The sequence below is a fragment of the Crocuta crocuta genome, unplaced genomic scaffold, assembly GCF_008692635.1.
Source record: "Crocuta crocuta isolate KB4526 unplaced genomic scaffold, BGI_CrCroc_1.0 scaffold121, whole genome shotgun sequence".
Lineage (NCBI taxonomy): Eukaryota > Metazoa > Chordata > Mammalia > Carnivora > Hyaenidae > Crocuta > Crocuta crocuta.
Genome location: NW_027528608.1, coordinates 873,262 through 897,872, shown reverse-complemented (window position 1 = coordinate 897,872; position 24,611 = coordinate 873,262). Strand labels below are relative to the sequence as shown.

General features: G+C 34.3%; 1 protein-coding gene across 2 annotated transcripts in view; it reads right to left on the bottom strand.

Annotated features, from left to right (window-relative positions):
* The window catches only part of URI1 (URI1 prefoldin like chaperone), a 95,220-nt gene that overhangs the window by 44,027 nt on the left and 26,582 nt on the right, over positions 1 to 24,611 (bottom strand). For both annotated transcript variants that reach the window (XM_077754624.1, XM_077754625.1), the window contains exon 3: positions 4,247 to 4,281. In XM_077754624.1, the coding sequence (XP_077610750.1) occupies positions 4,247 to 4,281 (35 nt within the window). The remainder of the gene's footprint in view (positions 1 to 4,246; positions 4,282 to 24,611) is intronic.

The window sequence follows — 24,611 nt, the reverse complement described above, 5'->3', positions numbered from 1 at the left end:
CAAATAAATGGTTGTAGTTTTAAGCCACTAAGTTTTGGAGTAATTTTAGTTAGGAATTATAAATAATGGATTTAATAGCTTAGGAAGAATAGATTTTGAGTTGTAAAGCCATAATCTTAGTAATATTACCATCATTTATTTTTTAAAAAGTCAGTACCAAAACTTACTTGGTAACTCTAAAAATTAGACCTTTAACACACAATGAAATTTATGGAAATGAAATAATGAGTAAGAGGGGCGCCTGGGTGGCTCAGCCAGTTAAGTGTCCAACTTCGGCTCAGGTCATGATCTCATGGTTCGTGGGTTCAAGCCTCGCGTCGGACTCTGTGCTGACAGCTCAGAGCCTGGAGCCTGCTTCAGATTCTGTGTCTCCCTCTCTCACTGACCCTCCACTGCTCACGCTGTCTCTCTCTCTCTCTCTCATAAATAAATAAAACATTTAAAAAAAATTTTTTTACCAAAAATTTTTTTTAAAGAAATAAGGAATAAGAATTAACTAATAGTTAAGAACACTCTCCAAGGTACAGAATTAAATGAACGGTGTACGGTGTGATTTCATTTTTGTCAAAAAGGGTGGGAGAACAATATATAAAAACATGTGGATGAAAACACATGCACAAACACGTATACCTACATACACATACACACACTATTTCTGAAAAGATTTGCAAGAAACTGGTAAAAACAGTTTTTTACAAAGGATAAGGGCAGGAGAAAAACTACACACCATTTATAGCCTTAGAACTTCCTAAATTTTGAACTATATAAATATATTGACAAATTTAAAAATTTTTAGTTTACATTTTTAAAAGCTTTATGTCTTAAAGATATATACTGAAATATTTCCAGATGGAATACATTTTCAGATTCATTTCAAAATGGAGGCAGGGGAAGAGGGCAGGGATAAGCTGTTTAAATGCAACCACTCAGATGACACCACGAGTTGATCATTACTGAGGCTGAATGATGAGTACAAGTGGATTCAAAATACTACGGTCGTCTTTTGTCTGAAATTCTTCAAAATAAAAAGTTATCTAAAAACATTAATGTAAAGCTTTACTAACACTGCTTAGAAAGCCATCTCTCCATCATGATAAAAGAAGATAATGGCATGAGTACAAAATATTCAGGAATATTTACAAAGCTTTGACAGGTTTTGGTTTTCTTTATTCATCTGACAATTAAATTTCCAATAAAGATTTCAGAGCTACTATTAATATTTATTGAGAGCCAGACAGTGTGTTCTAAAGACATTATCTCACTCGATCTTCAAGTTAAGTAGTACTGTCCTCACTTTACAAGGAGAAAACTAAGAATCTTAGTAATTCACCCAAGGTTAGTTAGTAAATGACAGGATTCAAATGTAAGTCTAAGACTCTGAATCCCATGCTCTTTAGGGAAGAATTAAAAAGATAAAAAATTATAGATAATCTACAAACAGAATAATCAGGTCCTGGTGGATGAAACAGTAGGAAGTACATCCATATTTTAATGAGAAAATAGTGTGTGGATTTTTAAAAATCTTAATTCCTGAGTTTAGTAACGGATTTTAAGGGAAAAAGTTGTATTTAAACTTTTTTTAATCTTCACTAAATTGAAAACGACTATTAGCTCCAAAAGTGTTGCACAAATTCTCAACTATTAGGCTCAAACATTTCCTATCTGTTATTAACTAAACAAATACTACAAATGTTTCTCGTTCACCAAAGTTCTGGAATTTTAATTAATTTTCTAGAAGAGATTTGAGGGGGGATGGGGGGAGGCAGATCCTGTCTGCCCCAGGCCATTTTTACTCCTACTTTTCTACAAATATTTTTACTTCCTGTCCTACATTTTAAAAAAAAATTAAGATTACTTTTGAAGCCTAGAATATTCATTACTTGTCCCTTAAAAGAATGCTTTAAAATTGCACAGAAAGTATAAACATCACTAGCATAAGAAAGCATTTCTTAAAAATCATGTATTTTGATTTTCTTTATTATGTATCTATGTATCTCATGAAGAAGGGGAGCTTAACTATACAAATTGTACTTTAGGCTAAAGCCAAGGGCTAAAGAAACTGAAAAGCAACATGTTTTTAAAAGCAGTGTATAAGACATCCTTAAGAATGGTTCCAGCTTCTGTTTCTGCTTCCTAGCTCTCTGCAAACAGCCCAAAATTATTGTGATTTCCCTGTACCGTGTCTGACTATGAATTCCTCCATGGCAGGATCGTTCAATTCCAGACAGCAACACAATACTGGCATATGGTAGGAACTCAATCACTGTTTGTGGAATTAACAGAATAAAAATATCACGAGAATGCCACAATGCTCCCAAATAGCTATTTCCTGGCTTTCAGAGGAATAGAGAGACTTTGGTTTCAGTTTTTTAATATAATAAATCGAGGAGTTCACTGGCCATTTACATTCTAGCAGTATCAGATCCTCATTAAAAACAAACAGAAAAGTCTGTTTCCCAAGCCATGTTAGAAATGATTCAGAGGAAAAATCAAATTTTAACTAGAAAATGTATTTAAATGTTTTAATATATAAATAAGGTACTCTATACTACTTTAAGATATGTGTAGGTAAATTTAGAAGCTTCTGTAGTTTGGAAAGCTTTGGAAAACTGGCAACTGAGATTGAGAGTCACATGAAGCTGCGCTGAATTAAATGTCACATTTCTGTCTGTCCGTGGTTACCAGGCCTGGGTACTGCTATAGTAGTTGCAAACTAAAATGTTATATATAACAGGTCTTCATTTACTTAAACATTTATTAAGTGCCTATAATATGCCAAACACAGTAGGAGGTGCTGTGGATAAAAAAATGAAAACATGCCCCTTGGCCTCAAAGAATTTTCAGTCTAATGGCAAAAGAATCTTGCAAAACAAACCAGAAGCAAGTTATTCACACATCTGCATCAATTAGTATCTGTTCTGAGTGAATCCAACCTTTTACTGATTTCCTGAATTCCTTACCAAACCAACAGAGGTCCACATGAATAAAATATCCCCTGGAATTATCTGTAAAATGGATTGCTTTGGCCAAATTAGTGGGGGCTCGGGGAGAATGATTACTCTTTGGCCAACTACCTACATTCCAATTTCTAACCTGGATTCAATGTGTAATGAAAGGCAAATGTCCATCATGGAAATGTTGACAGACTTACACTACAGTAGATGCAACTACAACACTGCATTATTGAAAATTAATGAAGGCCCTGAATTTTTATTTATAAAGTGGATATTATAAGTTTTAGATTATTTTCTGCAAGCCAATAGTCAGAATTTAATAAAATGATGTGTACAGATTGCACAGATTTTCACTCTTATCCACTGCTTGCAGCCTATGTGAATTTAAACCAAAAAACATTTAATATATACTAACTATAAATTATTTCCTTGGAGATCTCTCAGGCATGAAGAAAAAGCCTCTTAAAATAAATTTAAAATATTATATGCTTGATGGTGTATAACCAAAGGTTTAATCTCACCACTAAAGGGGCAGTTACCATGATTTTGCAATAACCCTGCAGACAATAATCAAGACAGCTCCTGTTGTTCTCTCAGTAAAATCTTCGTAAACACAGCATGGATATATTGTAATTTGATACCTGTAAGATCAACAGCTATATCTCATGACAACCCATAATATAAGATTTTATTCACCATTAAATTGAGCATTTTCCTCAGAAGACTTAGGAAAGTGTATTATTTACCAAGCATTGTCCTATTAACTAAAAGATTAGCACATTAAAATAGATATGCTTTCTTTCTGTCTACTCTAAAAAAGTGCAGTCCATAACAAAAGCTCTGTGATGTAGGCAACTAATTAGATTTTTCAAACTTCAGGGAAATGTGGATATTTCCATCATTATTTTAAAACAACTGATTCCAATCATTATTCTACTACAAATATAAAAATATTCCCCAAATAAAGCTCTCTGTGAGAAGACATGTTCAAAAATGTCTCAGTCTCTACCTCATAATGATATTAATATTATTCGAATTTGAAAAAAAAGAAAAGAAAGGAAAAAAAAGCAATTAGAATAAACACAAATGGTGACACAATTTCAGGAAATCAGGGAACACGTAATTCAGTAAACGGTGAAGGACAATATAAATTAGTATCAAGAGCATTCAAAATGGAGATTACTAGAAGAATTCAATTACGGGTTGCAAAAAAATAATACACACTTTATTTAAATACAAACAGATGACCCCATTAGTATTTCAGAAATAATATAAAACCATCTTTCACTCACCAATGCTGGATTTTCTCTTGGCAGTTAGTGACCACCTGTCATGAAAACAGATAACTACTCATGAAAAAACAGAGCTATACACAAAGCTACAAAATCAGTGTATCAGAAAACTAGAACACTGGCTTTACAGATTTAATAGCATCTCAGTATACATTTTTATTTGTCAAATGCACAGAGATGTGACTGTTAGTTTTTAAGCAGCACACTTTATCATAACCCCTAATGCAGGCTGATAACTGCAGAACAAATTACAGCCTTCCGATTCATACTTTGCTACAAAACCCGCTTCATAACTATTAGGTGACATATGATATAAGATAACTAGTATTTTGTACAATCTACAGACCTGCTTTCAACGTTACATACTTTGTAGAATACGCAAATGTTATAAATAACAAAAAACCAATGTAACATCCACGTTTCATCACTAAAAAAAAAAAAATGACAGTAGTAAAAATATTTTATTTTGTCACTATATCTCCAAATGTTTTCACCTGTAATTTTTATTCTGACGCATTAAAAATGAGTTCAAGGATATTTTTTCTACGAACATTTTCGAGAAGAAATACTTGGGATAAAGAGATGCTCTGAACAGCCCATTTGTTCCCTCAGTGAAATATGATAAAATTTTAAGAACTTAATAGCCAGTTTAAACTATGTTTATAACGTTAAAGCAATAAAATTAAATACGAGAGTTATTTGCTTTTCTTAAAGACATTTCAGCAGGTTCTCAAAATACTTGCGGGGGGAGGTAAAGGAGGCGGAGAACAATGCTAACCAATGAGGGGAAAAAAAAAACACTTGAATGGCAATTTAAAAATAACCCTTTTCAAAGATTACTGTTTTTAAATTGCCCATTAATAAAAATTTTAAACAATAATCTCAAATACTGTAGCACCATTTTAGAGACAGAGAAACTAAGGGATACAAGTCAAAATGCTCAATACAAGGCTATGTGAAAAAGACAGCAGTTATTATCTGGTTTGAAACACACTGCTTTAGTTCACTATTTTAAACACCAATATTGTCTCTGGTCTCTCTTGCTCAATGTTTCCACGCAAAAATCACAAGACTGGGAGGGGGGGAGGGTATGGGGGGTACTGTCACTAAATTCCTATTATAACATTTAATTCTTGAAATAAATGTCCTCCTTTGGTACATTTTAAATACTAAGGCAGCAATCCTGTACCAAAATACATGCTGTAATCAGATACCCAACCATACTACACATTAACTCAGCATAAAAAGTCCATTTTAGAATGAAGATCTCTCAGTAAGTATCAATCACATAGCAACACTTAATAACAGTGGTAATATATAATAGAGTACTGACTTTACATCTGGAAGAACCAGGCTAAAACTACATCAATCCATTTCACTGTTTCTGATTTGGCAGTAATTTTAAAATAGACAAACAGAATTAAATGTAAATTGAAAAAGAAAAAAATCTTCATGAAATTTTCACAAAGTTCCTCTTTAACAACCCCATTAAAAGATGAGACCCAAAAAACAGTCAGGATGCTTTCCAATCCCAATGCATGTGTTTCCAAGCATGAAGTGAGCCAAAAGCACAAAAAGAAAAGCCCTGCAAACCATAAGAGCAGAATGTTCATTAACCTCTACATGATAATCCTTTCGTAGCTGCATATTAACTAGTTACATATTCATAATCATTTACATTATTTAAAGGACCTTCGATGAAATTTTCTAAGCAATATCCATTAGTGACAGTGTTAAAGGTTATAGAAGATAGTCTACTTAATGTTTCCAGGAAGCCTTTTTAATTAGTAAATATGTAAATTTGGCACATATGCTTTTTATGTTTAAAAAACATGTCCCAGGCAGAATGGCACGTGGCTTGCCATCACCCCTCGACGGTCTAGTCTCCACTTTGATTTAGCTATCTTTTCCCCACCCCACAATCATCTCACCTCCTCTTTCCTAAAACAGTCTACCCAAGAAGATATTCAAGGATGAAACAACAAAAATCTACTTCATAATTTATAAGAGAAATTTTCACTGCCAAAATAATCTTAAAGTCTTTATTAGTTACACATAGAGTTTAGAACAACAGAGACTTCAGTTAGGCACTAATCAAAGGCATAAGCTCTTTATTTTGAGAAATATAGGAAAAGATGAGGGAGGCAGGTATGAAAATACATAGATAGCCTTCTGATAGAAGGACTATAGTTACCTTTGTTTACATGATTTATAGCCCACTTACTTCCTAAAACCATTTAAACCCAAGCCATTGTATTGATATTTTGAGAGATCTTTGTAGTTTTCTTCTCTTTTACAGCACATTATTCAAAAGAAAATATCAGTAAATTCCAACAACTTTAGCTGCCAAGAAAAATTTTAGAATTAAGAAAAATCTGATGATTCAAAGTCTGCTTTGATGATTCAAACTATCTAATTTCTCTGTTAAATTAAATAAATCCAAATAATCTTACTTCTTCTGAAAATGGACTCAGATTAATTTAAGTATTAAATAAAAAATATGAACCTAGTTCTATAACAAACTCTTGGAAAACAAAGCAAAACAACAAAAACCATTTCATTTCTCAGTTGCCCTTCACAAAATCTTTTTTAAATAAGATGGCTATCAAGCAACAATAGTTTTTTAAATTAAATCTCCCAAAACATGTAACTACTATTCCTGAAGGAAAAAAAATCTTATTGAATCGTTTTTATAAAAAGAATTGGTTAATAGGCTTAAACTATTAAAATAACTGACCTAGTAATAAACACTTTAATGTTATATAATCGCACTTAAAGCCAGAAACGTATAAAGAAAATATGTGCTTATGTGGTAGCCCAGCACTAAGTCCACTGTAAAGACTAGTCCACAGGAGGAATATGAGGGGATTTACCACTTTTTAAGATATATTCCATCATTAAGAGTCTTTATCAACAACCCAGTACTTAAAAAGTCACACAGTATACTTTATAATTCAAAACTGTCCTTACCCTAAGAGCATTAACAGTGGTATAGGCCAAGACTTCATATGATGAAAATGGAGCTACAACAGTTCAATAAGGTAGGTTTTAAGTTCTTAAAGAGAAGAAACCTGTGTTCAAAATTGAAGTATGCTACCCAATATTATACAACTGCTCAGGAACTGGTAAGAGATAAAATCACTTTTAGAAACAGGTCTATCTAACCAGGCCTATCTAATCTCAAAGCCCATACTCACTGGACTGGACCACTTCTAACCATCATGCATCTTATTGGGTAACAGAAAAAAAACAGCTGGTTTTTTTTTTGAGAGAGAGAGCGAGCTCGCCGGCATGTACATGCAGAGGGAGGGGCAAGGGAAGAAGGGAGGGAGGAAGGGAGGGATGGGGAGGGGAGGGAGGGAGGGGGAGGGAGGGAGAGAGACAGAGAGAGATAGAGAGAGAATCTTAAGCAGGCTCCACACCAAGTACAGAGCCCAGTGTGGGGCTCAGTCTCACGACTGTGAGATCATGACCCGAACTAAAATCAAGAGTCAGATGTTTAAGAGATTGAGCCACCCAGGCAGCCCTATGGTCTTTCTTAAAGCACTGACTGCTACTGCTACTACTTCATCCACAAACCCACATTCACACACAAGAAAGACCTTGCCAATATCAGTAAAAGCAAATAATCTTAAATTCACCAACTGGCTAATAAAAACCCTTATTTCTTCCAATGCCTCATATAGCACCTGATCCTTTCAGGTCAAGTGACTATAAACAACCAATTTCCCAAGCCCCATTTACCTGTAAGTGTTGGGGGGTAAGGGGGGTACACTAGCCCCATAACTACTATCACATCTCATCATATTTTTAAGGCATTTATAACTAATTGAGTTAGATGCCCAGGATGACAATGGTAGACAGCCAATCCAACAACCTCTTTTTCTTTATATCACCGTCCTGCTAACACACATGCATGTTCTGTTACAGATGACTAAAATAATATTTGATAAATTTTATTTTTTTCCTTAAAGTTTATTGTCAAGTGCTTATCCCAATTTATATGATAAATTTTAAAGTCAATAAAGTATATGGAATATAGGAATAACAATGTCTTTACCATTTTTCCTCATAAGTCACTTTCTTAAAACTATTAAAAGGAGGGAATGAATTATTTAACGGGTATTAAGATCTCCATTACTTATTTCCATTTGTGCTATTTATTTTGTTAACAGACCACAAGGGGGCATCAACCTAAGAGTTTTCTCAGTTAAATACAGCACCACATTAAAACTAGACTGGAACAGAAAGCCTAAAAGGGTAGCCTGCCTAAGTCTCAAGTGATACTTCTATCAAAAATGCTCCACTTCACTTCTAAAACCTTTCTAACTGTATTTCTATTTCAAATTCCCTGTATATGGGTTCATACACAGAAAAACAATCTGATGCTATTAATCAAAGCTAATTTATATAGTTTGCTTCTCTTGCTAGACTGTCTTCAGAGAGACTGTACAACTGTGTGATTTAAAGTTGCTAAATCAAAAAGGAAAAAGTATCAATGGTGGCTAAAACCAATGGATACTACACATGCACTATTATCTAACAGTTACTTTAAAAAGTTGAAAATAATTTCTTAAGGACATAGTGTCAGTTAATTATATAAATGTATAAATGCCATTAGCAAAAAATACAAGAAGTATACTTCAACAAAATTAGTAAAATATTACAGGTCTTATTAATAAACCTCTTTGCAAAGGAGGGAATTGACTACAAATTCCTAAAGAAAAACTGCAATAAACTGAGTGTTTCTACATAAAAATTTTAAATAAATTTACTCTCTAAGGATGCTGAAAATCGGGGCACCTGAGTGGCTCAGTCATTGAGCATCTGACTTCGGCCGAGGTCATGATCTCGAGGTTCATGACTCCAAGCTCCACACTGGGCTCTGTGCTGACAGCTCAGAGCCTAGAGCCTACTTCAGATTCTGTGTCTCCCTCACTCTCTGTCCGTTCCCCACTCGTACCCTGTCTTTCTATCTCAAAAATAAAACATTAAAAAGTTTTAAATAAATAAATACGCTCAAATTCAAAAATACCAAAACTGCTACCAGAAGTTTACCTCCAATTATATAGAGCCATTTATTAAAACACTTAAATGTCCTTATTAAAAAATGTAGTTAGGATGGAATCAAAATGACCATCTTAATCCTCACTTTTACATTTAGCCCAGTTTTCTCCTACACAGATTTCTGATGCATTTCTCATATTCAAACCCAGTCTCTATTTCCATAAGTATCAGACATGCTTTGGTATTGTATATTCCATTCCCCTCATGGTTCTACCTACAAATTAGGTTCTTTATTTTTCAGTTATTACTCATAATTCTAAGTATGAAGATACAATTTTGTCACACTGTAAATATTAAAAACTAGTAACATATACATCCAGCATTATTTCTAAAATTGAAGACCCTGATGTTTGGAGAATTCTGTTTTTAGGATTGGGAATTGGGAATTCAGGAAACTCTTAACTGTGCTGGCTGGAAGCCCAGTAAGTTATGGGCCATGTCTACTTACCAATGTATTCACCTACCATACAGTAAGTATGCCACAAGTCCTTTTAAGGAAGTACGGGTCTACAATCACTTAGCCAAAAACCTCAGGAGCAGATAGGTTTCTCAATTTAGAACTTTTCATACCTTAACAAGGTAATACAATATACACATCATACATTATGAAATACCTCCTTCCGCCAGTGAAACACCATGCTGTATCAAATATAATAACACTGGCAATATAACGTGAATATTCAAAGTAGGTGGAATAAGTGCCTCACTCCAATCAGTTCCAATTAGTTTGTCAACAAATGAACATGCCACAAACTTAGGAAAAACTGTTTTCAGTGCTTTTTAAGACTTCTGAATTGCAGACTGGAGATTGTAACCTGTATTTCTGAATGTGAAATAATGCTTGAATTGCAGCTTCCATGTCCACTCTTTTACTAGAGATACCAATTGTTCTCTCTTCTTTCCCAAACCTTACTTCCAGAAACCCTGCATTCCTCCTACCTACAATAGGCAGAGGATCTCATTTCTCCATCTGTAGCCACAGTGAATAGAGAGGGTAGATACCTAATGCTAACTGGGCCAAATTTAACTCTGGACATAAAGAAAGACTGAGGTGATTACACATTCTAGACCTGAAAGATGACTACAGTGGGACTTGCACAAACTACCAAACCATCTAAACAAGCGAGTAAGGACACAAATGTATAAGAAAACAAAACGCACACACACCAACAACAACAACAAAAAATCCTGCCCATGGGTTCCTCCTGGATTCTTATAGTAAATTTCTTTCATAACATTCTTCCAAACATTTCTACGGTTTACAATTGACTAAGAAACCTGACACATAGATTAGAATGATGTATGCCTGTGAAGATCTCAAAGAAAACAATTCATTAAAGAGTGAATACAAATAGCAGAATGATGGATAAAAATTTCCTCACTAGTGACCAAAAAATGTCAAATTAAGGCAATCTATGAAATGCCATTTTGCACCAATTAAGAGTAAATTCTGGAGTGCCTGGGTGGCTCAGTCAGTTAAGCATCAGACTCTACATCAAGCTCTGTGCTGACAGTGCAGAGCCTGCCTGAGATCCTCTCTCTCCCTCTCTGCTCCTCCCCTATTTGTTCTCTCTCTTTCTCAATCAATAAATAAACTTAAAATAAAAGGGTAAATTTTTATTTTAAAGAAATACTATGCACTACCAATGAGACTACAGTAAAGTTAATACTAAAAAACTACAAGTAGCTATGTAACTTCAAAACTCAGTCCATACCTCTTCCACCAAACAGGGACAGAAAAGCTTCTAACAAACCAATAATACCTCTAGAAAATGGAAAAGCCAGATAAAACAAAAAATCTTTTCCTTACTGGCATCTTTAGAGTGGCCAAAGCAATGAGAACAAGAGAGACTAAGATTTACATAGCAGATAACTATAAGGGAGTGGGTATTCTGAAGTTGTTTTTTTCTTGGGCAATTCTAGGCACAGGGAAGAGCTAGAATTATGTTTGCCCCTGAGCAGATAGCCATGAGTGGGAGACAGAAGCGGAGCCTGGGCAAGCTAAGAAAGCCACAGAAACAAAACCAGAGACATGAGTGCTCTTAAACATGTAGTCTGCTTCCTTCTCGTGACATTTGTCAAACTCTGAAGCTCAAAAATCTAACCCAAAACTGAAAAAGTAAAAAGCTCAGGATATTGATGAAACAAATTTAGAATTCAGAAGCCTCCAAAGAAAGAAGTCTTGGTGAAAGTCCTGAAGGAATCAAGATTAGCTGATACTTTAAATAAAGCAAAACCTGGCAAGTACATCATTCAGCACTTGCCACTTGCCATTAAGGTGTCTAGCTCCTCCTCTCTCTACCTGGCAGAAAAAAGGGTGAAACTTTCCAGAGTTCACTCTCATCTTCAGGAGTACCTGCAATTTTTAAAGACATAATCACAGCTTTTAACTAAAAATAACTAGGACACCAAAAAAAACAAGATCATATAACCAAATATCCAAAAGAAAGAAAAAGAAAAAACAGAATCAAACATGTAATCTACATATTGAAGCTAACAAACTAAAACATAAAGAAAACAATAATTAATATGTTCAAGAAAAAAATATATGGAAAGATGACAAGCTTCACTAAAGAACTGAAATCTACACACAAAAAAATCAACTGGATATTCTATAACTGATATATCTAAAATGACTTGAATAAATGGTGCTAACAAGAAATTAAACACAGCAGAAATCAGGATTTTTGAGTTGATAACAGGTCAACAGAATATATCCAAATTAAAGCCAAGAGATTTGAAAATAAAAAATGAAAAATTCAGAAAAGACCAATAAGAAAATGTGAAATATTGTATACCTAAAAATCCAGAAAGAGAAGGAAGAGCAAATGTGGCAGAAGCAGTATCTGAACTTACCATGACAGGATTTTCTATAATAAAGAAGAAGGTATCAGCCAACAGATTCAAGACACGCTAAGAAACTCAAGCAAGAGAAATGAAAGAAAAATACATCAAGGAACAACATACTTACACGAATGAAACCCTCTCTACCAAAAAAGAAAATTTTAGAAGCAGCAAGAAGGAGCAAGTAGATATGCGGTCTTCAAAGTAGTAACAAGAAGAGTTAGAGCAAATTTCAGCAAAAAATGACTGAAATCAGAAAATAAAATTTTAAAGTACTGAAAAAATAACTGAAAATCCACAACTATGAAGGGCAAATAGGTCTTTCTTTCAACATGAAGTAAAGTTAAAAACATTTTCACACAGAAAACAATTCTTCATTAGCCAATTTTCACTAAAGAAATATTACAGGTAATTAGATGATGTGACAGAGGTGTCAGCTAATGCTAAGGTGATAATCACTTTGCAATATAAAAGTGTATCAAATCAACAGTTGTATACCTTTAACTGGTACAATAGTATATTTTGATTACATCTCAGTAAAGCCAGGGGAAAAATACTACAGTGACTTTTCAGAAGAACATAAATGCAGAAAGAATTAAAGAGCAACTGCATAGGCAAATTTAAAAAGTAAAGGTATATCAATATTAATGACATTGAACAATTTTAAATAAAGTACTGTAGTGTTTAAAACACATGGAATCACTGTGCATGAAAGCAATAATACAAGAGGTGGGATGAATAAATGAATTAATATTGTGACCTCCAGAAAAAATTACCCTAGTAAAAAAGAACACAAGTATACAGTATATTTAATATCAAAATATATACAGTACTAATATATGATAATAAAAAAAAGGCTGTAGCAGGAACAAGCTCATAGATGAGAAAAAAAAGCAACAATACAGTATATTTGATTAAACCAAAGAAAGGCCCCCCCCCCAAAAAAAAGCCAGAGAAAAGAACAATGAAAAATACCACTTCACATCCATTAGAATGGCTCAAAAGGAAGGAAGTAGGAAAGGAAAAGAGAAAAGCAAAAGAAAGAAAAAGAAATAAAAGAAAGAGAAGGAAAAGGAAGAAAATAAGTGTTGACAAGGATGTAGAAAACTAAACTCCTGTGCACTGTTGGCGGGAATGTCATATGGTGCAGCCACTGTGGAAAACGGAAAGATGGTTTCTCAAAAATTAAACACAGGATTACCGTATGATCCAGCAATTCCACTTCTGAGTATCTACCCAAAAGGGCTGAAAACAAGGTCTCAAACATGTTTGTACACTCAGTCCACAGCAGCATTATTCACAAAAGACAAAAGGTGAAAGCAACACATGTCAATGAATGAATGAATAATAAAATGTGGTATATACATACAGTGGAATGTTACTCAGCCTTTAAAAGGAAAGAAATCCAGAAATATGCTGTAATACTGGTAAACCCTGAAGACATTATGCTGAATAAAATAAGCCAGTCACAAGAGGACAAATACTGTAAGATTCTACTTACTCTAACCTAGAGTAGTCAAATTCATAGAAACAGAACATAAAACAGTATTTGCCGGCAGATGGAGGAAGGGGCAATAGTGGGTTATTTTTTAATGCATAATTTGTCTTACGACATTAAAAAAAGTTCTAGAAATGGACAGTGATGATAGCTTGCACAACAATCTGAAGGTACTTAATATCACTGAAATGTATACTTAAAATTGATTTAAATGATTGTTATGCGTATTTTACTACAAATTTAAAAAAATTAAAAGTTTAAAGGAAACAGAATGAAACTAAAATATTTCAATAACATCATTACATAGAAATTAACTAAATATCCTAGATAAAAGGAAAGGGTATCAAGACTGAAGTTTTTTTTTTATAATTTTTTTTAATGTTTTTTATTTATTTCTGAGAGAGAGAGACAGCATGAGCAGGGGAGGGTCAGAGACAGAGAGGGAGATACAGAATCTGATGCAGGCTCCAGGCTCTGAGCTGTCAGCACAGAGCCCAATGCGGGGCTTGAACCCACAAACCATGAGATCATGACCTGAGCCGAAGTCGGATGCTCAACCCACTGAGCCACCCAGACGCGCCCAGACTGAAGTTTTAAAACCACAACTAATGCTATTTATAAGAGGCTGAACACCAGTAGATTGAAGTTAAAAGGCAGATATGAAAAGAAACAAAACCAAAATAAGCTGATGTAACCATACTAATATTCTACAAGAGATCTGAAGGCAAAAAGCATCACTCGAGATTTTTATTAGAGTCCTCTAAATTTGTATGCACCAAACAAAAGAACTTCAAACTGTATAAAGCAAAGGTTTAAAGTATATGTGTGTGTGTGTATATATATATATGTATATATGTGTATATATAAACAAGTCCACAACCCTAGTTAGAAAAGATTCTAACACACATCTCTTCACAATTGACAGAATGAGCAAACAAAAAAAAGGATATAATAAAATACAATAAAATACCTGAACAGCACATTCAACTCGAGCTAACAAACATATGAAACTCAAAAACTGCAGAATTCATATTCTTTCCCAGTAAATTATCGAACACTGACTTAAACAGATCATATAACAGGCCACAGGGGAAATCTTAAATTTCAGTTTTGCAAGCTTTGTTCTTTGACCAGTATAGAAGTAAATACGACATCAACAACAAAAAAGTAAAAGAAATTAAAGAACAGATTTCCAAATAACTCATGGGCCAATGAACAAATCACAACAGAATCAGAAAATATTTTAAATGGCTGATAATGAAAATAATATGTAAACTATATGGGGTACCTAAGGTAATGATTAGAAAAAGTTTTTAAACTCAAAATGCAAACATTACAAAGAAGAGCAAAAATCAAAGACTTTTTCATCTCTAGCACTTTTCATGTTAAGAAGCTAGAAGGGCACCTGGGTAGCACAATCAGTTAAGCCTCCAACTTCAGCTCAGGTCATGATCTTGTAGTTTATGGGTTTGAGCCCCGCTTTGGGCTCTGTGCTGACAGTTTGGAGCCTGGAGCCTGCTTCAGAGTCTATGTCTCCCTCTCTCTCTGCTCCTCCCCTGGTCATGTTCTGTGTCTCTCTCTCAAAAATAAACATTTAAAGAAAAAATTTTTCTCAAGTTAGAAAAAAAATTAGAGCCAAAAGGAAATTTTTAAAAGGAAGAATAAGATAAAAGCAGAAATCAATGCAGAGACCTAACTTACAGAAGAAAAATTTAAAGTTAAAACTTGTTCCTTTAAAAAAACATAATTGATAAACCCACAGAAAGAAAGACAAATAGATCGGAAACACACACACACACACACACACACACACACACGAAATAACAAGAATTAAAAAGAGGATATTATTGGGGCTCCTGGGTGGCTCAGTGGATTCAGCATCTGACTCTTCATATCCGCTCAGGTCATGATCTCGTAGTCATGGCATCAAGCCCTACATAGGGCTCCGTGCTGAGCGTGGAGCCTGCTTAGAATTCTCTCCCTCCCTCTCTCTCTCTGGCCCCCCAATTCAAAAATAAACTTTAAAAAAAGATTACTACCAAATATGTAGCTATTAAAAAGGGAGTATTATGAATTACTCAAGGCCAATAAATTTGAAAACTCAGGTAAAAAGAAAAATTTCGTAAAAAAGAAAAAAACACATTTCCAAAGCTGACACAATTAGAAACAGAAAATATGAATAGTCCTTTTACTAACAAAGAAATTGTAACTTTTTTTTTAATGTTTATTTTTGAGAGAGAGAGAGAACATGTGAGAGGAGCAGAGAAGAGAGGGAGATATAGGATCCAAAGCGGGCTCTGCACTGACAGCAGGAGCCTGACGTGCAGCTCAAAATCACAAACCATGAGATCATGACCTTCGCCAAGGTTGGTTGCTCAACCAACTGAGCCACCTAGGTGCCCCAAGGCCATATTTTAAAATATTCACAAAATGAAAATACGAAGCCCAGACAGCTTCACTGATAAATTATTTCAAACACTTAAGTTAAAAATATTACCAATAAGTAGTACACAAGTTCTTTCGTAAAATACGCAAAAATAAATTTTTTATGAGGCTAGCATAACCCCAAAACCAAAACCAAACATGAACATTACAAGAAAAAAAGAAAAAACTATAAACCAATATCTTTCATAGACCCAGAAACAAAATACTTTAACAAAGTAATAAGAAATTTAACAGGACAACATATTAAAAGATAAACACATCATAACAAGGGGCTTTCTCCAGGAATGCAACAGTATTGCAATATTTTAAAAAATCAAATGAACTCACATTAACAACTGAATACACAAAAAGCACATGTGATAAAATTCAACATCTATTCATGATAAAAGGAGCAAAATAGGAACAGGAGAACATTTCCTTATTTTCATAAAGATTTTTTATTAAAAAAAAACTACAGTAAACATCATATAAAGTGATAAAATATTTAAAGCTGTTCCCCTGATCTGCAGAACTAGATAAGGAAACCTATCACTACTTTTAATTAACACTGTATTAAAGGTCCTATACATTATTCAAAAGGCAAAAACTAAAAGCCTGAAGAACTATAGAGAATAAAGTGCTATTATTTAGGTAATATGAACATACCTATATATATTATACACATACTATCAGAATATACATTTAACAGTCAATATACAAAGATAAGTATGACTATATACCAGTAAAAGACAAACAGCAAATAAATCACAAAATGCAATTAAAAATAACAAATATAAAGGGATAAATCTAAAACACATGCAAGATTTATATACTAAAAAAAGACAATACTAATATAGAGAAGAGCTAAAAAAAGATAGAACATNGGCTCGAACCCACGAACTGCGAGATCATGACCTAAGCAAAAGTCGGCCGCTTAACCGACTAAGCCACACAGGCGCCCCATGATATAACATGTTTATAGGTTAGAAAACAGTGTAATAATGTCAACAGTCCCCCAGTTAATCTTTAGATACAGTGCACTCCAAGCAAAACCTAGGCAGGTTACTTTGTGAGTTAAAAAGAAGACTCCAAAATATTCATGAAAAAGCAAAGGCTAAGGGCGCCTGGGTGGCTCAGTCGGTTAAGCATCCAACTGGATTTCAGCTCAGTTCGTGATCTGACAGTTCATGAGATCAAGGCCCACATCAGGCTCTGTAGTGACAGTGTGGAGCCTGCTTGGTATTATTCTCTCTCTCCCTCTCCCTTTCTCTGTCCCTCCCCCACTCACACATGCTCTCGCTCTCTCTCTCTCAAAATATATAAACTTTAAAAAAAAAAAAAAAGGCAAAGTTTCAAGAACAGTAAATGCAATTTTGAAGACAAAGACAGAAAAATTTACTACTAGATATCAAGACCTGGCCAGAAAATGTGGTATTCATAGGTAAATAACCCAATGAAATGAAATAGAAGAGAAACAGAATTACATTTACATGATCACATAATTTATGAAAAAGACATACTCTATACGGAATTAGAGCTATGCCTTAGGAGTATGTGTTACATGCTAGGAATAAGAGCAATATTAAAAGAGATCAAAAAAATTTGAACTCTCTGCTAAATGAAAACTTACTCATGTTTGAAAAGGTGAATCATCTAGAGTCTCTACAATTTTTCTATAATGTCTGGCCTCCAATCAAAAATTACAAGGCAGCCTATGAAAACAGGAGCTGCTGATGAGAAACCAAGAGAAAAATAAACAATGGTAAAAGACTCTCATTTGGTTTACATACTGCAGTTATAAGATACTTTATGATAAACATTCATGAAAATAGAAAGTTGTAGACATCAATTCTAGATGCCTAGAATCTACTTAAATAACGTGACAACTTTAATTATGTCAATAAAAGACAGAATAACTGTCATTAGGCAGTAGATGGGTTTACTAGCAAACTAGATACATAAAAACAGAGAATTGGTGAACAGGAGTATAGCTCAATAGAGCTCAATAGAAGGTACCCAAATTTGCATACAGAGCAAAGAAGGACAGAACAAAGATGAAGAGAAAAATCCTGAAGTATAAATAAGAGGGAAAATATACACAAATTCTTCAGAGAAGAAAACAATTATGACTGAAAGAAGACTAACAGCAATGAAGGAAGAAAGTCAAAAAATAATGGAATGGCATCTGAAAAGTGTCAGGGCTGGTGGGGCACCTGGGTCTGTTAAATGTCTGACTTCAGCTCAGGTCATGATCTCATGGTTGGTCCCACATCGGGCTCTGTACTGACAGCTCAGAGCCTGAAGCCTGGTTCAGATTCAGTGTCTCCCTCTCTCTGCCCCTCCCCCGTTCATAATCTCTCTCTGTCTCTCAAAAATAATTAAATGTTTAAAAAATAAAACATTAAAATTTAAAAAAATGTTTTTTTAAAGTGTCAGGAGTGGGGGGCGAACCTACCAATTTAGAATTAAATAAAAATGAAAAACAATGTTTAAAACCATAATCCTAATGTTTTAGGGCATAAAAACATATGCAGAGGTAAATGTGACAATAGCACAAATGAGAGAAGAGTTAATTAATGAAATTAAACTATTAAAAGATCATTTGAATAATTTTGTAAGTGGAAAAATTTCAGAAGATCAATGAACAATTTCCTACTAATTTAAAGTAGACTACATTAAGTAAATGTTATACATTGTAATCTCTAAGGTAATAACAAAAGGGAAAGTAAAATAAAGCTAACAGTTTAAAAGAGAAAAATAGTATGTTTACAGGTTAAAACTTCAAATATAAAGACATGAGAAATAATATGAGAAATAGAAAAATAATTTGTTCACAGGTTAGAATTTCAAAACTAAAAGCATGAAGTAACATCAGAAGGCTAACAAAAAAACTGAAAATATCAAAAATAGTAACATTTAACTGAAAATGTGACATTATTTTTCAATAAGAGCCTAATTAAGATAAGCTAATGGGCCCTTAAGACACAAGTTAGTTATCACACAGAATAGATAAGATCTAGTAAATTTATAGTATTAAGGGCAGGCTAAAAAGACTCTGGTTAGAAGAGGGTTGCTGAGAATTGGGATGAGGATGTACATGTAAATTAGGGATAAAGGAGATCAATTCAATTTTAGTAAATGAGATTGAGCTGTTTGTAAGCCATTCAAGAGAAGCTGCTCAAAAGGCCACAGGTCTGGACAAGAGCAGAGGGCATACAGAAGTATATGAGAGAGGACAGGCAGAATAAAAAGAGAGGACAGCCAAAAATGGGAAGTACAGGATATTTAAGGATCAGATGAAGAAACTAGAGACTAAGTAGTAATAAGGAAGTAGAAGACCCCCAAAAAAGTGAAATCACAGAAGTTCCTAGGGTACAAACAGTTTACCAGGGAGCATATTTCCAGAGGTCAAATATGGCCAGAACTCAGAAAGGGTTCACTGAGTTAGGCAAGTGAAATATAGTAACTTTAGCGAAAGTAATTTCCATGAAGAGACAGAGGCTAGCTTCCAGTAGCTTGAGAAGATTACTACACTGTATTATGTTTTAACATATTTCCCTACAAATTTGCAAGTCCCTTGAGTGCAGAAAAAAATACCCTATGTATCCCAGTTTCTAGTACAGTACGTGGCACAAAACTCAGTCTTATATTTTTGTTGCTTGCAAAAAGCATCCATTTGCAATTACTTTAATATTATTCAATTCATAAAACAAAGAAGTCAAAGGTTTAGGAACAACTGTCAAATCCATAGATTAAACGGGATTTTTGGAAGGTCTTATTTCGGTTTTGGTTTTGTTTTGTTTGCTATACTGTATTAGAATTTCTTGGGGCACCTGGGTGGCTTAGTCGGTTAAGCGTCCTACTTTCGCTTAGGTCATGATCTCGCGGTTTGTGGGTTCGAGCCCCGCGTCGGGCTCTGTGCTGACTGCCAGCTCAGAGCCTGGAGCCTGTTTCAGTCTGTGACTCCCTCTCTCTCTGACCCTCCCCTGCTCACACTGTCTCTCTCTCTCTCTCTCTCCTAGAAATAAATAAAAACATTAAAAAAAAATTTTTTTTTAAATAGAATTTCTTTAAAACAAACACAGTATTACTTTAAAAACATAATTAGGGTATTCTGCCCCCCAAAAAACAGGTCATTATCTTAAGGTACAGTAAATAAAAAAGAAGTAGTTAGATAAGAATTTTAAAAAGTTAGTCAGACAATACAAGGGTCTCAAATCACATTTTTAATGACCGTGTACTGTAAGTACAATGGGACTTATAATGACAAAATAACATAATTCTATTTACCTTGTTAAAAAAAAAAAAAAAAAAAAGACGGCTCTGAAAAACAGGTAGAAGGATGAGCAAGAGTGGAGTCACCAAGACCAGGGAAAAATTACCACCTCCAGGTAAGAAACCATTACCTTGAAAATGGCAGTGGAGATCACTAGAAACTAAGTGGAGATTACAAGAATCTAAGCACACTATTCTCTAGCTTCTGAACATCTTATTCTTCTAGTACTCTTACCTCTTTTTACTTCATATTTTAAGCTAAACTGATTAACATATAAGTATAGTTTATAAAGCTAAACCAATTACCCTCTGACCCAATTATCACACCTCTAGGAATTCATATGAAATCATTTCACAAATGAGAAACAACATACACAGAGTAATCCACTGAAACATTATGGCATTATCAAGAGACTGAAAACCACCAATGCCCATCAAAAAGATACCAGCTGAATACCAGATATTATACCCACACAATGCAACCATAAAATATGATGAGGAAGATCTCTAAGAACCAGAGTAATTGCTAAGTATAAATTTAATGAGAAAAACAAGGGGTAAAATATAACACACTACACTGTGTGGAAGAAGGTGGGAAGGGAGATAAGAGTATATTTTAAAATTTATTTTTAAAGAAGAAACACAGTGAAGATAAACTAGAAATTACTGAAAATGATTATCAACTGGGATAGGCAGAAGAACGGAATGAATTACTTCAGTATACCTTTCAATACAATTTTGATTTTAAACCATGTAGATGCTTTATGTATTCATAAAACAAAATTAAATCCAACTGATTTAAAAAAACACACACAAATTCAATACTAATAGAAACTGTACATCAATTCAAGAGATAACTGCACCAAAAAAGTGGTAGTAATTCAAGCACCTTTGAGATCAGTATCCTAACTCTACATGCCAACACGGTTAATTCTGTAAGAACAAATGGAACTGCAAAGAAATCTTGAACTTCACTTCACAGGTTTGCTGTTAGCAGTGGTATTAATGTAGCAGTTCTAAAACTGTTTTGTGTATATCATAAAATAGAGCAAATGAATAAATGCAGACGTTGTTGAGAACCAAGGTTTTTACTGTCGAAGAAAGGAGATTCAAATATAGATTCTGGTGAAAGCTGAAGAACCCTGTGGTAACGGATCTGAATGAAAAGTCAGGATCCACTGAAAAATTTTAGTTTTTTACTTTCTTTTTTTGCGTACTTCTAATTATTTGCAAAGACTGACACTTCATGACTTCTTAGAGGTCTTGCAAAAAATAGAGAAAATTTATCTAGTAGAACAAAAAGAATGCAACTTATTTTATCTGCCAATTATTATACGAGTACAGTGAACCTTTTTATACGTCTAAGATACATTATGGGATCCTACTGATTGTGTTTTTCCTACGTCCTATTATTTCATCACCCTAGTAATTACACTTTACGATTATTATTTCTAACTATGCTTTAAAAAAAAGAACTATATTAAAAAATGAAAACAATCATGAAATCACCTAGGTTACTACAATCAATAGTGAAAAATCATCCTTCATTTTTCTTACTCTACTGTCCAAAGTACTGCATCATCTTTTTAAAAAGGTATAAAAAAAGACTAGAGACACTATCTCTGTAGACTATTTTTCATTTTTAAACACAGTTGACAATTCAGAAATTTTCATTTTCTTTCCATAATGGCAAGGAGAAGAAAATGACAGAGGAAGACATTTCGTAATTATTAAACAAATTAGAATATGAATTTTAAAAATAGTTCTCTTGACTAGCACAGTGCAACAGAATTTTCTGTGATGATGGAAAGCTTCAAAATCAGCACTGTCCAGGGGTGCCTGGATGGCTCAGTCGGTTAAGCGTCTGACTTCGGCTCAGGTCATGATCTCACAGTTTGTGGGTATGAGCCCTGCGTCGGGCTCTTTGCTGACAGCTAGCTCAGAGCATGGAGCCTGTTTCAGATTCTGTACCTCCCTCTCTCTCTGACCCTCCCCTGCTCATGCTGTCTCTCTCTCTCTCTCTCAGAAATAAATAAAACATTAAAAAAAAGATTTTTAAACAAAATCAGCACTGTCCAATGCAACCATGTGTGGCTATGGAGCACCTGAAATGTAGCCAATCTGCTTAAGAAGCTTAATTTTTAAATTTCATTTAATTTTAATTATTTTGAATTATAAACTTTAACCCCTACATGTGGTTAGTGGCCACCCTATTTGCACAACTATACACAAATGATAGTAAAAATGATAATATAAATTAAATCTCAGATTATGAACCTTCAGATGACAACATCCTAAATTTTCTCAAACTCAACAATCAATGGGCAATATACAAAATTAACTCAAAATGGGTCAATGATATAAATATAAGAGCTAAAACCATAAAACTCTTAGAAGAAGGCAGGTATAAATCTTCTTTACTTTGGATTTGGCAATGTGCTCTTAGATATGACACTAAAAGCATGAGCAACAAAAAAATAGATAAAATGGACTTTATCAAAATTAAAAACTTTCATACAAAGAACATTATCAAGAAATTGAATGACAACCTACAGAATGGGAGAAAATATCTGCAAATCATATAGCTCATAAGGATTTAATACCTAGAATATATAAAGAACTGCAACACAAAAAGATAATGCAACTTGAAAACAGGCAAAGGACACTCCTCCAAAGAAGACATACAAATGATTAATACACACATGGAAACATGCTCAACATCCTTAGTTATTAGATAAATGCATATCAAAACCACAATGAGATATCTCAACACCTATCAGGTTAGCTATAATCAAAAACAATGGAAAGTATTGGCAAGGATGTGTAAAAATAGGAAACTTCATGCACTGCTGATGTAAAATTATGCAAATGCTATGGAAAACAGTTTGGCAGTTCCCCAAAAAGTTAAATACAGAATTACCATATGACTCAGCAATCCCACTCCTAGGTATATTCCATAAAGAATTGAAAACAAGAACTCAGATACTTGTACACCAATGTTCACTGCAACATTACTCATAACAGCAAACAGTGGAAACAATCCATGTGTTCATCAACAGATGAACAAATAAAATGTGGTGTATATACTGTATACAATGGAATATTATTCAGTCTTAAACAGAAATGAGGTTGTAATACATACCATAACATGGATGAACTGTGAAAACATTATGCTACATGAAATAAGCCAGTCACAAAAGGACAAAGGTCATATGATTCTACTTCTATGAAATACCTAGAATTGGTAAATTCATATAGGCAGACAGTAGTTTAGAGGTAACCAGCGGCTCAAGAGAGGGGAGAATGAGAGTTAGTGCTTAATGGTTACAGACTTTCTGTTTGGGGTGTTGAATAAGTTTTGGAGACAGTAGTGATGGTTGCATTAACAGTAATTGTAATTAATGCCATGAAAATGTACGGTTAAAACGGCAAATTTTATTTTATATAGATTTTGTCACAATAAATAAGATTGCTAGAGGGGCGCCTGGGTGGCTCAGTCGGTTAAGCATCCGATTTGGCTCAGGTCATGATCTCACGATTTGTGAGTTCGAGCTCCGCGTCAGGCTCTGTGCTGACAGCTAGCTCAGAGCCTGGAGCCCATTTCAGATTCTGTATCTCCCTCTCTCTCTGACCCTCCCCTGCTCATGCTGTCTCTCTCTCTCAAAAATAAATAAAACATTAAAAAATAATAATAAAAATAAAAAAGGGTGGGGGCGGGGCGCCTGGGTGGCTCAGTTGTTAAGCATCCAACTTCGGCTTAGGTCATGATGTCACAGTTCTGTGAGTTCGAGCCCTGCGTCAGGCTCTGTGCTGACAGCTGGCTCAGAGCCTGGAGCCTGCTTCAGATTCTGTGTCTCCCTCTCTTTCTGACCCTCCCCTGCTCTCTGTCTGTCTCTCTCTCTCTCTGTCTCTGTTTCTCTCTCTCTCTTTCTCTCAGAAATAAATAAAAAAAAATTCAAAAATTTTTTAATAAATGAGATTGCTAAAATAAAAGATCAGTAAATTTTTTCACTCCAAGTTTTTAAGCTTGAGGTCAGAGACTTGGGCAGGGGGGCAGGGGAGGGCAATGATAGTACTCTAAATAAGTTTTGAAAGCAATGATTATGTAATGGTTTATTTTTGTGTCTAAGTCCTAGAACAGACCATGCAAACTGGAAAGAGAACTATACGTAGTTGAATACACTGGATGTTGAATAAAGGATGACCGACTTGAATAAAACGGGGGAAAAAAATCCATGAACGAACAATGATACACTT